The 14,072-nt window shown below is 45.7% G+C and overlaps 2 protein-coding genes across 2 annotated transcripts; both read right to left on the bottom strand.

Annotated features, from left to right (window-relative positions):
• Window positions 1–756: 756 nt before the first annotated feature.
• Window positions 757–1,140, bottom strand: SARC_08438 (hypothetical protein; the record flags this gene model as incomplete). The annotated part of the gene is made up of 1 exon (XM_014297585.1): window positions 757–1,140. The coding sequence occupies one exon, from the start codon at window positions 1,138–1,140 to the stop codon at window positions 757–759; it is 384 nt and encodes a 127-aa protein (XP_014153060.1).
• A 12,556-nt stretch (window positions 1,141–13,696) lies between these two features.
• On the bottom strand, window positions 13,697–14,026 carry SARC_08437 (hypothetical protein; the record flags this gene model as incomplete). The annotated part of the gene is made up of 1 exon (XM_014297584.1): window positions 13,697–14,026. One exon carries the CDS (start codon window positions 14,024–14,026, stop codon window positions 13,697–13,699), a length of 330 nt encoding a protein of 109 aa, XP_014153059.1.
• Between the last annotated feature and the right edge of the window lie 46 nt (window positions 14,027–14,072).

Here is a 14,072-nt window from a genome sequence, read left to right as displayed (position 1 = left end):
TATACCCACTAGGATAGACGGCATGCAACATTCTGCTACTATCATATGTACATATACAACACAAGAGATGCTTACGCCTTACCCCCTCGTAGAGGATGGAGCTCTTCGTCTCTCACCCCAACAGTCTGAGGATTGCACAACTATCAAGGAAACCACTACGTCCAGCGGCGCGCCGGTGCTCAGATCCGTCCTCCGCTATTTGTAGCTCGCCCCAATTCCTCAGACGCTGTCTTCTGTAAAACACTGACTGTTGGCTTTTAGAGCAACCCCTTGGCCAGCCAACGTCGTCAGTGATGGCTTGACATGCATCACAACTCTTGCGGCCACGATCACACATGTCTTTCGTGCCATTCCATCCCCATAACCTGCGGACAAGAATTTTCAACCACTTGATCCTCGCATGATCAAACAGCACATATATGTACCTCACGAAACGCTCAAGATAAACATCACTCCCACCCCCAAAAAAAACCCCTATCAAGCATGGAACGCTTCAAGCCCAGCGGCCGATTTTTACGAACCTTCTCCCGAAACTTATCCAACGACCGATCATCTTCTAACATCGGATCATCCACCGAGCCCTGTTCGAACTTGACTCGTTCTGTTTTAGTGGGAGAATCTGTGAAGTCCTTCCGTTTCATGCTATCCGACTCTGTGTCCGAGGTGTTGAGCGATGTCAATCACATCAGCGATAGGCTGTATATTCGCAATCACAGCTGCCTTGCGCTCACGCCGTGAGGACAGTTGATTTCACATTCATACTACGATTGTACATATCACCGAGTGATTCCTCACTCGTGCTTTTCTTGGCTGCTCCCAACCAAGTATCCGCCACAGCTCCCAGCGACCCCCCACTCGGGCTGGTAGATGTCCCTCTCTAAACCATGCCTCCGCATGCTGCAATGATTTACTCAGCATCCCCTTGGCCGCCTTCCAAGGCTGAGTAGTAAACGTCAGCGCGCTCACTGCGCTGACTGGGGTAGTTTTAATGCCTTCTTCCTCTGCAGGCATACCCCGACGCACCGACTTCTCATTGGGATGCGCCACCGTCTCAATGACCTCACTCTGTGTCATACAGGAGACCACGTCTTCATCACGCAGTATTGCCGCAGCAGCCAACTTCTCCCAAGCCGTTCCCATCGACTCCAACTCCTCCCATAAGTCCTTTCGAAGGTTGTACTCCTTCTAGGAGCTCATGTGGCACACCAAAATTATAAATACTGGCGCATACATCGGCTAATACCCATTCTTAATGAAAATACTCATGCGAGGATAGATCACCATCGGATCTGCTGACACAACAGAACCATCTCCTTAAACAACATCATCTCAGGTGCGTACGAGCAACCCATCGTCACCGCAGCCTTGTCTCTCTTAATTTGAGCGACAACCCTTCCCAAATCCGACCACTTCGGATTAAAGTACCACCTATGACCTGTCCACGCCCTCAACGCAAACACACTACGAGCCAGCGTCGGCTGATAGTAAGGTTTTATCCGGTAGAATGCGCAAATACCTCAGCATCAAACAGGTCAAACCTGATACCTATCTTGTCGAACAGCGCCCTATTTACAGCATAGGAGTTCGTTTCAGACTTCACCACCACTGGATCCGTCTACCTGACCCTGTCTTCTGCCGGCAGCCGCATCGCCTGCAGGATGGTCTCGATATGAAGCCCCAGCCTGGACTGCACGTCCGCTACTGGATTCTACTCGCCAGGGATATGCTTCACCACAATTCAAAGTCACTCAGCACTTGAGAATACCTCGCCATGCGTCGACCCCTTAAGCCGAAGACTCATTGGACATCGGGTCCTGCATCAGCATTCGCAACAATGGCTCATGGTACGTGCATGCGGTTAAGGGGTGCCTGGACCTCTTCACTATCCTCCAGGACTTGTAGGGGCAGAATACTGTTGCAAGCCCCCTTACCTGCAAGGTGGTGTCCCAGCTGCGCCTGACTGAACTTAGACGACCAGAATTCAACCGGACACAATCTATTCTCACGCCGAGCCAAACCCCCCCCCCCCCCTCCCCCACTTACTCCTACAGAGTCACAGACATCACAATGCAACTCGAGCTTGTCGAAGCCCTCTCTTGGCCACCTCTTCCCGAATATGGCCATACGCGCCCTGCTGCGTCCGACCCCACACAAATGGCACATCCTTCTTGTTAAGATTCGAGATAGGGGCCATGACCCGGGAGCAGTTAGGTACATACTGACTATCCAGTACCCTATCTATGGTACCAGGAAGCCGGGAGGTCTTTTTCCATGGACGGCGGCATATACGAAGAATGAACTCCGTATAATTTTCCCTGATGTAGGATTCATTCTCATCGACCACACACCCCAACGCAAAAACTGATCAATCCAAAAAGCAAAGCAACACTTCTTCATGTTCAACTTTGCATTGTGTTTGATACACGCCGCGATCAACGCCTCAATGCTCTTCCAGTGCTCACGCACACTGTTGTGGCTCACACCCATGTCGCCAATATACGTTTTGAGACCGCCACACTCTGGCATACTTTATTCTCGCTTACATAATCCACGACGCCGGCCTAATGCTAAGCATAGTACCTACAAAGATCGCTTTCCTCACGGCGTCCAGAACACCAGCATGTATTGAGACCCCTCGCCTCGGCCACCTTCTCTTGACGAAAACCTTGGCTGATCATCATTGAGAGCCTCCGACGTTAGTAAGTCTATCACTGCTGCCTGTGGTACAACAGCCAAGGAGTCATCTTTCGTTAAGACATGTAAGTCATGTTTCCACATAAGAGCGAAATTATCCTTCTGTATGGACTGGAAACCCAGCAAGACGTCTGTATCTAAGGGGAAGGGAGTCCACAACCAGCAAATCCATAGGGCGTTCAATCGTATCACCACCCCATGTGTCCAGAATAGCCTGGGATTTCACCACCCCAGATGGGCGCACAAGCCCCAACTCCGCAACACCTTTGCACGGCAAGCCCAGGTAGTGAACAGTCTCCAATCCTTGCTGCTCTGCAAAGGACTGAGTAACTATACTCGGGGTCGCACCCGTGTAGACATATATATATATGTCCTCTGTTCATATGGCCCCTTTGAACCACATTGTCGGCTTGGCCTTCTCGTGTACTACTGTCCTAACAGCCCCAGCTAGTAATTTCTGTTTTGAGGACAACCATTTTTGAAGTGTCCGCGCTGTCCACATCCAAAGCAACGCACCAGCTTATGATACGCCGTTCTGACCTCCAGGATATCTTCATCCTCCAATAAGTCCAGCCTCGACTCTTCCGATGTTCCTCGCGCGCGCTTTTTCTCCCTTGCCTTTCTGACTCTCTTTGTTCTTAGGGGCAGCCTCGTCTCTCGGCTGCTTCTTTTTCTACTGGATTGTTGTATGTATATCTTGTTTATGTCCCGCCAACTGGGAACACATATTGTTAATCGCTGCAAACACTTCACCCATCTCAAAATGGCTACCTGCCGGAACCGCCGTTGCCGCTGCAACAGGTACCGGAAGCTTCCCCACCTCTATGTTCCCGTTTCTTCAAGGTCACCAGCACTTCGGTCAATCCTTTCAGGCAGTACATCTGACGTACGTTGTCGCCAAGAACTTTATTATTGACAAACAATCGAGCTAGGAACAAATCCATACCATCAAGTATTGCTGCCATCGTCGCCGTCACAGTTTTGCCGAACATCGGTTCTATCGACATCAGCCATAAAAAGCATGCAGTATTTGGGCTTTGGAAGCATTCCTACATTGCCATCGTCCATGTATAATCCAATTAGGCGCAAACAAGCAGGGGACTCCATGACATATACTGATTTAGAACCATATGCCAACATTACGCCTGTAACCCATTTCGATCCCATGCAAATTGACGGAAGATTTTATACCTTCACAGCAGCCACTTCCTTATGATAACGATACATTGCTAACGAAATATATGGGTATGGAAGTGGATAACAAGCGAGCTAGGAACAAATCCATACCATCATGGATTGCTGCCATCGTCGCCGTCACAATTTTGCCGAACATCGGTTCTATCGACATCAGCCATAAAATTCATGCAGTATGTGGGCTTTGGAAGCATTCCTACATTGCCATCGTTCATGTATAATCCAATTAGGCGAAACAAGCAGGGGACTCCATGACATACACTGATTTAGAACCAGATGCCAACATTATACCTGTAACCCATTTCGATCCCATACAAATTGACGAAGATTTCATACCTTCACAGCCACCACTTCCTTATGATAACGATCCATTGTTAACGGAGTATATGGGTGTAGAAATGGAAAACCAAGTTCCGATACTGGACAATCAGTCAGCACGATTAAAACAAGCCACATAATTAAATCGAAATCTAAACTGGAGTCCCGTTTTAAATTTTTTATGGAACTAGCCAGTACATTGACAAAGAACCAGCTTTCATTTCTTGTCATCCTTTAATGAATCACGAAAAAGCTGAGCCTTTTGTATATATAACCACAGCCCACAATATTGCTCGTTGTACACAGGACCATAACATAGTTTTACATGTGCAAAAGGTAAATCAGGCAAAATCTCTTGCCGTATGAATGAATCAGAGTATATAAAACAAACTACAGATTTTATGGTAATACATATTGACAATAAACCGATTGATACTAGCTGTACTTATGGTCAACATGCTGAACAATATTCGGAAGAACTCGCACACGAAACAGAACGTAATATCGCCATCATAGATTTCAATGTTCCTGTCATAAATGCCCTGCGTTGTTACCAAGCTTGGTATATTGTGGAAGTGAATGGATACATACTATTACTCCTCAACCTATGATATAAAATACACGATCCTCTTGAAGATGTGTTGAAAGTTGTAAGTCAGGCATGGGATCACGTACAAAGACACCTCACCCAGCATACTGAAAGCATATCCAATCCTGAAACAAAGGTTTTACTGTAAGGATAATCACTCAATTGAACGGTATGGATTGCATCTCAGCCCAGGAGACTGTTCAATATATAGCTGATAGGAATACAATTATTTATTTCAATATGGATAAAGTTTTATAAGTCTACATATAAATCAGGCTTCATATTCGTTGGAGAAGTTCTGGGAAAATTGAAGGGAAGTTGAGATTGTCTAACTGCCGCGAGAAGTTCGGGGCAATTGATGCAACAATGGAAGACACACGGTACGCGGCGATGGACACATAATACCTCTATCATTGAGTGAGAACTAAAATTTATGTGCCATTGCGTGGAATAAAGCTGGCCCACACTTGTAGTGGTAATATGGGCTGAGTCGGTCTGAGATACTTTGAACATGATACCAAGGAGGGTGAGGTTGTCATCCGTAATTATGTTTCGGAGCGAAGTTGGGGACTGTCCGATACCACAGCACACAACTGCTGTATTTGGAATATCCTGGCTAGCCATATCAGGAAGTATCATAAGTGGTACCGGACGATTTGGTCTGTACCGAAATCTGGAAATAGTATTTCAGTGAAGTGATGAGACGGGGTATAGGGAACATCAATCTATCGACAAATACTGGATGGGGATAAATTGGCGCCTGTTGTTCATGGAGAAGGAAGCTCTCGAGATGTTCGTGGAGAGTCCATATGCCGTGGTAATCATGCCGATCCTGTAGTTGTTGTAGTAAGTCCGATCCGATTAGGGTATATTAGGGTCCACCAGAATACGCCTTATCAGATAACTGATATAGGCAAAGTGGCTGGACTTAAAAGTCTTATCTCCAGGGCACACAGGACAGAGGCATCCACCAGTATGATAGTGAAGTAACTTGAACAGGAACGTGATGGTTGCTATCATAGCACAAAAGCGGATTGGGGTGTGTCCGCGGCAATGGGTAAATCTATCATGGGATGGCTTTTCCCGGTCCGTGGTGGGAAGTTCTCCTCTTATAAGTCGATAGTAGTATTGGCGGCGAGCCTTGCCTGCTATCTCCTTGGCTGTGAGACGTTGTGTGGTATTATGTTGGATCTACTCGCGGAGCTTACGGAGTTCTTTGTGTTGAGGTGTGCACCCGCCCTTTGATCCTAGATAAGCGTAAATACTGAACGGGAATTTGTCCGGAGGTCTGTTACATGTCCAAGCGGGTCTCGTAAGTGGGGCGAGTGGGTTTGCACTGTTGATTAAGTCAAGATGTAGTCCCAGGCAGCCACTAAGGTACTCTGCAAATTGGCGTGCTGGCGCTGGTATGGGAGTTTTGGGAATATATTGCCGGTTATGATAGCTGCTGCTTGAATTAGTGCTGAGTCGTACCGCTTGTACAACGGCTTTAACGCGGCATGCCAAATAGAAGGAGCCCATGCAATGATGTTCAGACCATAGGTGGCCGTCGAAAGAATGAATGTCTTGAATATTTCAAGCCGATTTCGCGGATGGCGCCAGCAGAATCCTTGAAACCCATCCGCCCGGAAGGACACTATAGCCTGGAGTAATGCTGCCACGAGATGGTCCATGTGTTTTACAGAGTCGATACCCGGTATGCCCTGGGATGTATGAAATCCTCAGCATTTGGAAGGCTGTGGACAGATGAAAGAGAGTTCTGCCGCCATAGGCATGGGAAAGATAAGTAGGCGTCTGTTGAGAGTATTCGTATTTGGGGATCCTACTAGCGTTGGCGTGAAGTGATGTCCTTTGATACGGAGATGCGGTATCTCGTGCAGCATACTCGACAATCTCTTTCGGGGCTTAAGAATCCCTTGTTCTAGACCGGATTGTCGACCCCAGTCATCGATCGCGTTCAGGACAAAGGGTTGTAACTGACCAGACTGCGGAGCCTGGATGCGCGTGTCATCTACAAAGAGAACATAGGAGCGGAGGAGTTTCGGTCAAAATTGCGCAAGCATAATAGCCAGGGAGTCCATATAAATAATAAAAAGATGTGGACCGACAATCGAACCTTGGAGTATAGCTTCCCACGATACGTCACCCGTGTGGGGACATTCTCGAACAATGCGCGGAGACAACTGATCCAGTTCTCTGGCATTTCAGCGTGGCGCAACAGCACCCACATGCGCGAGAGAACCACTTTATCGTATGCTTTGGTGTTGTCAAGACACACATCATTCCAGGCATCCTCGGATTGTGTCTCAGATTCCATCGCGGCTAGAGCATGAGTATGACAGGAGTATCGTGATTTAAATCCAGCTTGAGTTGCATGAGTGGCTGATCCGGGGTGATATGTTATCAGCTGTAAGAATCTCTTCTCAAATATGCGTCGAACAATATGTGTTAATGTTATCGGTCTGAAATCGGCAGGGGATGCAATATCCGTGTCTGCATTCTTCGGATGGGCTGTCAAGAGGGTACAATTGAGAGCTTTGGGAAACTGATTTTTACTCGTCTTCCTTGCACGGTGCGTATATATCAGTATTGAGAGACTAAGAAGTCTTCTTTGATTTCTAGAAATCATCAGAGTTAGCTCACTATCGAGAGCTACTCAAGTTGCTTAACTTACTCCCGAGAATTGAGTTGATACTTAACCGACTCCCGACAGTTGATTAAGTTTGTTAACAGCAACATTCTAAAAATTGCAGCGTCCCTATGCGAATCACATCCTATGCGGAAAGACATCATGTGGTCAGCGCGAGATTTAGTTACAGAGAAGTCGAATATAATAGCATCGAGGTGTTGAAGTGTTCTGCAGAAGGTTTCTTATACTAACCATATGAGGTTTTTCCCCTGGCCAGCTCAAGCAGCTGAACACTAACACAAGCACATAAGGTATAAAACTAACGGTGAGGTCTGAAATAAGAGCACACACTCGCACTTTATTTAAAGTCTACTACACTTCACTCTAACATGTAGGGTGGGTCTACAACCATCTTTTACACACCTTGGGACCGTAATTCTTTATCTGATTTATCTGGCACCGATTCCGATCAGTAAACCGGTGATAGTGGATTTTACAATATTAAGATATATACTACATATGAGAACAATGAATCAGTCATTACCGATAGCGAAGTACCTGTGTATATGATACACACTATAGATACAGGCCAGGTCAACTTGCAATGGTCTCCTTTTAAGAGTTTTTTTTGCTTCAATTAAAATCTCAGCCAAAAATCCCAATGAGAGAAAGATCCGAAACGGTTGTCCATCGCCAGCGCAACCGAATATCCAATTTCAGTTAACGCATCCATTATACAATTCTTATGCTGTTCATCTTCGTTCCAAATTTGCAATACCACAACTCAGTCTTATAAATTCTCCAACAACACTTCTGATCCGAGTGATCCCACGTGCGCCAACATGTTTATATTCATTTTATCCGTGGGATCTTCACTCGCAACGTCCTCCTTATACATTTGATATTCACGGTTTGGATGCATATCTTTGCCATCGTCAATCTCCTCAACTAGTAAATACTCCTTCAAAATACTATACTAGCTTGGATTACCAACATGGGTCGTGGAACATCTATCTCGTCGCGAAATCGCAAATTACTCTTCGAATACAGGAAACGTGTTCGGCTGAATTGAACACCTTGCGAACAGGCTTTATTTGATAGTATGCGCAACCATACATACTCAGGTAACAATGAATTTTCTACTGTGGCTGGTAATGTACAAAGAATATCTCACGCCCTGGCTCGTGTACAAGAACTCAGTAGTATACAAGATACATCAGATATTGTTAACTCTGAATACAATAATTCTGTCCAGGACTGCTTCACAAATGTAGTACTACCTACAGACTCTAATTCCACTCCGACAGTACATCCGAAATTTGAACTACATCCCAGTCTCATCTGAAAATTATACTTTCGCTATCAGTAAATTACCAGCCACCCTAGGGATATTATTATTTGTTTCAATTTAGTTGACAGTGTGAATTACGAACCACAACAATGTAACGCAATCCCATTCAAATTTAGACCTCAAGCTGAGAATAAAATCATATTCGATTATTACAGTCATCCCGATTGTTTTTACATTAACCCATGGTTGGACGCCAAACAATCTTCAATAGTAAAAAAAGCTATTACTATTCATCCGTGATGGTTAATGACAAGATTCATTCTATATATTGAACCCTGGGGTCGACAACACTTTTATTTCACCTACACAACAATTCATATGGATACAAAGTGATGTTGGAATCGGCAAGACGTTCACACTAAATACTGCCCGGTTCCGTTAAAAAGATACACATGTATTCAGATTATCGGCTTTCACTGGCATAGCTTCTATACTGTTGCCCGAATGTGAAACATTGTCACTCATAATTAACCTACCAAGTGGTAACAAATACACTTGCTTATCCGCCATTAAATGCCAAACACTATGTACGAAGCTGGGACGGATACCTTTACTAGGTATCGATGAAGTATCGATGATTATTTTGTGTGCTAATTTTCCTTATTCACTTACGGTCACAGGAGTTATTTGAAAACTATGCAAATCCTTTTGGTGGTGTTTATCTTGTTCTTATGGGTGATATCAAGCAACTACCGCAACTTGAACAAATTTGTCTTCATAAGTTCATACTACAGTGTCCTTATCGTCCCAACCTTTTAGCTCATAATATAGGTGGTAAAGACTTGCCCATGTTGTTCACCGTATACGAGTACGCAACCCTGAAAATACATATGTTATCTTTTCATTGCAGTTCGAACCCGGTACTTCCATAAAATGCGACAGCTTTTCTCATTCGAATCCGGTACTTCCATAAAATGCAACAGCTTTTCTCATATCTCAACATACCCCTATTTTGGTTAAAAGTGACCCACTAGGTTGGCTTAGATCTCGATATGCTTGCGTTTCTAGTATGGAACGTAAAGGTGCTAATACTGTGCGAGCAAGCATTTTCAGCAAAGCTACTGGGAAACCTATCTTAAATTTGAATGTAATCTTATAAGTAATGCTCCCACAGCAAACTCCGAAAGTAAAAATTATCATGTTGACAGTACATCCCAGAAAGATTCTACAGATCTTCATGGTTATTTTCCAGAACTATATCAGACTTTCACAGTAGGACGACTGATAGCACTTACTACTTAATATCTGTGTCAAATATGGTCTTGCAAATGGTACCCGTGCATCATTAATTGATATCGTGTATAGTAAGCCTGATAATTTAGCAGCTTTTACCCACATTATTTTCCTATTTGAATCCCGCTGCCAGATTTTATAATTATACAACTTGACCCAACCCCCACATGTGCTATTCCTGACGATGTTTCTTTACCCACATCAGTTCAAATGCAGAGCCCGATATTCCTATTTGAATCCCACCGCCAGATTTTATAATTATACAACTTGACCCAACCCCCACATGTGCTATTCCTGACGATGTTTCTTTACCCACATCAGTTCAAATGCAGAGCCCGATATTCCTATTTGAATCCCACCGCCAGATTTTGTAATTATACAACTTGACCCAACCCCCACATGTACTATTCCTGATGATGTGCAGATTTTCCTGGGTACCCCGAAGACAGAGTTGTGCCTATGAAACGAGGCACTACAAATTTCGACCATAATAAGACTACATTAGTTAAGAAAATTAAGAAAGCCTTCAATGGTAATACACTGAACGTCCGCCAAGTTCCTTCTCCTGTTCATTAGCTCCAACTATTCACAAGTTACAAGGCCAAACAATGCCAGAGGCTTACGGTCTCCTTATAAACCTTCACAAAGACCAGGTCATAATTTAAGTATGTTTACATTCCAACACCTATATGTCTTACTATCTCGTGTAAAATATGCACATCAACTATATTTTATTTCTTTAACATCAGATTCGGATTTAAGACACCTGGAAAAGATTTCTTGTCCTCCTGATTTCAAAATATGGCCTCAATCTGTTCGATCAGACATTCAGCCAAATTAGGAATTACCCTCTTGTACGAATAATAAACATTCGCATGCTTCAGTTCCACCGACTGAAAACTCCAGCCGTAGACGGACTCCCCGAGGACATCCGAACCCTCTCACAGTCGTCCGTATAACAAATCACGGATACATATTCCTCATCGTCAACGTCCCATGAATTCTATTTCTTTCATAGACCGAATTCGTGACACAAACCTTGGGCAGTCCGATAATGGCAAAATTCGGCATTGCCATCGTTCTCCACGTACTCTGATTTTCTAATAAATTCTTTCTATATTGTGTCTGTACCATCATCGTTAATACAACAATATAGTTTTATGTACAATGCCATCCTACGTTGCATCTCTGAATCACAACCAGTACTATTTCTTCACACGCGTTATTACCTTTTTCCATGTCTCTTACGAATTTTAGCCAATGTAAACTATGTTGTCCCTGCAGGTTCGTCCCTTGTCACCTTTCAACAATCTGTGTATAAATATTCCTTCTCACATATTCTGACTATTGTAAGCATTGCCCATGTGGGGTTCCTCAATCTCCCAATACAAATCTCTATATATTATGCAATATATAAGAACACGAATTCCATTCAACAACTGTTCAAGTCCAAAATATTGTCGTGCTTCACAGGTTTGTTTCTGTATCAGGAATCCCTCATATTGACTTCACCTCCTGAGCATCGAGTAATTAGTTTTTTTCTATACCAGTCAAATTTACTCTGATCGCACTTTAAAGCATTCCAGCTTTGATACGCTGTTCAAGTTTATCTGCTATACGCCGCGCGGCTTCATGATATATCTGCTTTTTTACACAGGAAAGAAAAACGGCACGTGCCGCCTTCTTAAGACTCGCAACGGCTACTTTCATCTCTGACACGTTATTCACGTTTGCCCGCTCTACATCGCTCGGCTTCATGATTTATCTGTTTTATTGACACATGCAAGAAAAACGGTAGATGCCGTCTTCTTAAGACTCGCAACGGCTACTTTCATCCCTGACACGTTATTCACGTTTGCCCGCTCTACATCGCTCGGCTTCATGATCTAAAGGTGTTGTTGGCCGTAGACACGCAGACTCGTATGATGTTTGCAAGAGTCTTCAGTCCGAGCACAGACGGGCCCTCTGTGGTACGATTTATGGAGGAACAGGCCTTGGCTTGGGGCTCTCCTGTGCGCCTAGTGATGGATGCGGACAAGATGTTCCAGAACGGAGACGTCGCGACGTTCCCTTGGCTTGGGGCTCTCCTGTGCGCCTAGTGATGGATGCGGACAAGATGTTCCAGAACGGAGACGTCGCGACGTTCTGTGAACGCCGTAACATTGAGCCGCATTGGATCACAGTGGATTGTCATCAGAGTAATGGGCGACCAGAGACACTCATCAGGACGATGAAGTATTGGTTTCGCAGAGAGATTGAAGCAGCAGATGACTCTCCGCATGCGTGGCTTCACCTGGTATATGAGATGGTGCGCATTTACAACGTCACGCGCAACTCAGTCACGGGGTTCTCGCCATATTTCCACATGACGGGCAGGGACTTCAATGGACAGCAGCGTTTGGAGCTACAAGACAGGGTATTGTCCTTGCTGGAGTCTGAAAGGGCACAGAAGCCATGGTCCGTGACGCTGTTGCGGCTGTGCGTGATCGGCGAGATCGGCTGGAACAGTAGAGTCGCGCCAATATCAAAGAGAGGACGTACCATTGTTGCCGGTCGGTTCTCAGGTCTGGTATCGGCTTTGTGGCAAGTCGCACGATTTGTCTGCACGTTGAGGTGGTCCGGCCAAGGTGGTGTCAGTGTATGCACCACTTACGCACGTGGTAGAGATGGCTGACGGCAAGCACCGCAAGAATTTCAAAGAGAGGACGTACCATTGTTGCCGGTCGGTTCTCAGGTCTGGTATCGGCTTTGTGGCAAGTCGCACGATTTGTCTGCACGTTGGGGTGGTCCGGCCAAGGTGGTGTCAGTGTAGGCACCACTTACGCACGTGGTAGAGATGGCTGACGGCACGCACCGCAAGTTCTTGCGGGCTGAGTTGAAGCCTCATGTAGGGCAGCTCGAGAGAGAAGAAAATGCTCGGACGACTGTCAGGTACAGGCCGACTGGTCCCTTTGAGGATTGGTTGTTGTATCACTCGCCGTTTTGTGACTCCAAGGATGGTTACAAGCAGGCGATTGGCCACTGCCTGAGGCGTACGAAGGAGGCACGCACATGGTCCACCGCTATGAGCTCGGTTTGGGGTCGGTGGCAAATGTGGTGTGATGAAGCGGATTTGACGTGTTACACACCGCTGGTCCCCGGATCTGGAACCAAACATATGCCTCCTGCTCGCGGGCACACTTCAAACGGCAGGTCGAAAAGTATTTTGCTTTTGCACAGTCGGCGAAGTATCGTGGGAGACGTCTTCGAGTGTGGGGTGAGCTGTAGTTGTCCGAGGATGGAGTTGAGGTGCCGGCGCGCCGTTAGTTCCGATAGAAATCCTCTAGGGTGGAGGTAGAGAGGCCGAACTTCACCTCCCACAGGGGAGGAGAGTAAGTCTATCTTGCATGTACACACGAGGTGTACATCGGTAGACCGTTTTTCTTTTCCTTTCCTTGAACGTATACGGAGTTAAGGTTGCTAGGCGGCGGTGCTCAGACAAAGTGGATACAGTGGCAGCCACGACGGTCGTGTGGCATGCAACCGTAGCCGGGGATTGTGATGGACTGTGAACTGAGCCCTAGGGTTCTAGGGTTAGGTTTTGGCCGACCCCAATTCTGGGCTAGGAGTTGGGCCGGCCAGGCCTGTCATCAGTTTTCAGTAATTTGGTGTCATCAATATTATGATGTGAATTCGCACATGGTGGAATTCACGTGAACAAAATATTGTATACATACACAGTGTATGATACATGGAGGAGACCCTTCTCCTTCCCCAAGTCGTCAGATATCGCTTGACAAGCGTCACAACTCTGTCGCACATGAGTGCACATCTCCATCATGCCACTCCACCCCCAGAGCGTGCGTGTCAGCTGATCTAACCGCTTAGCACTCGCATGTGCGAAGAGCTCATGGGTATATCGTACAATCCGCTCGATTATTGTACCCCCTACCCCAAACCCAAAGACCGAGCGCTTCATTGACTGAAGTCGATCTCGCTTCACGTCTTCTAGGGGCTCATCCACAGGATCTTCCTCCATCTTAAGGCGTTCTTCAGCACTAAGAGGTTCGGTAACCACGGGTTCA

Source organism: Sphaeroforma arctica (genome assembly GCF_001186125.1).
Source record: "Sphaeroforma arctica JP610 unplaced genomic scaffold supercont1.758, whole genome shotgun sequence".
In the NCBI taxonomy this organism is placed as follows: Eukaryota; class Ichthyosporea; order Ichthyophonida; genus Sphaeroforma; species Sphaeroforma arctica.
This window is presented reverse-complemented; position numbering and strand designations above follow the sequence as displayed.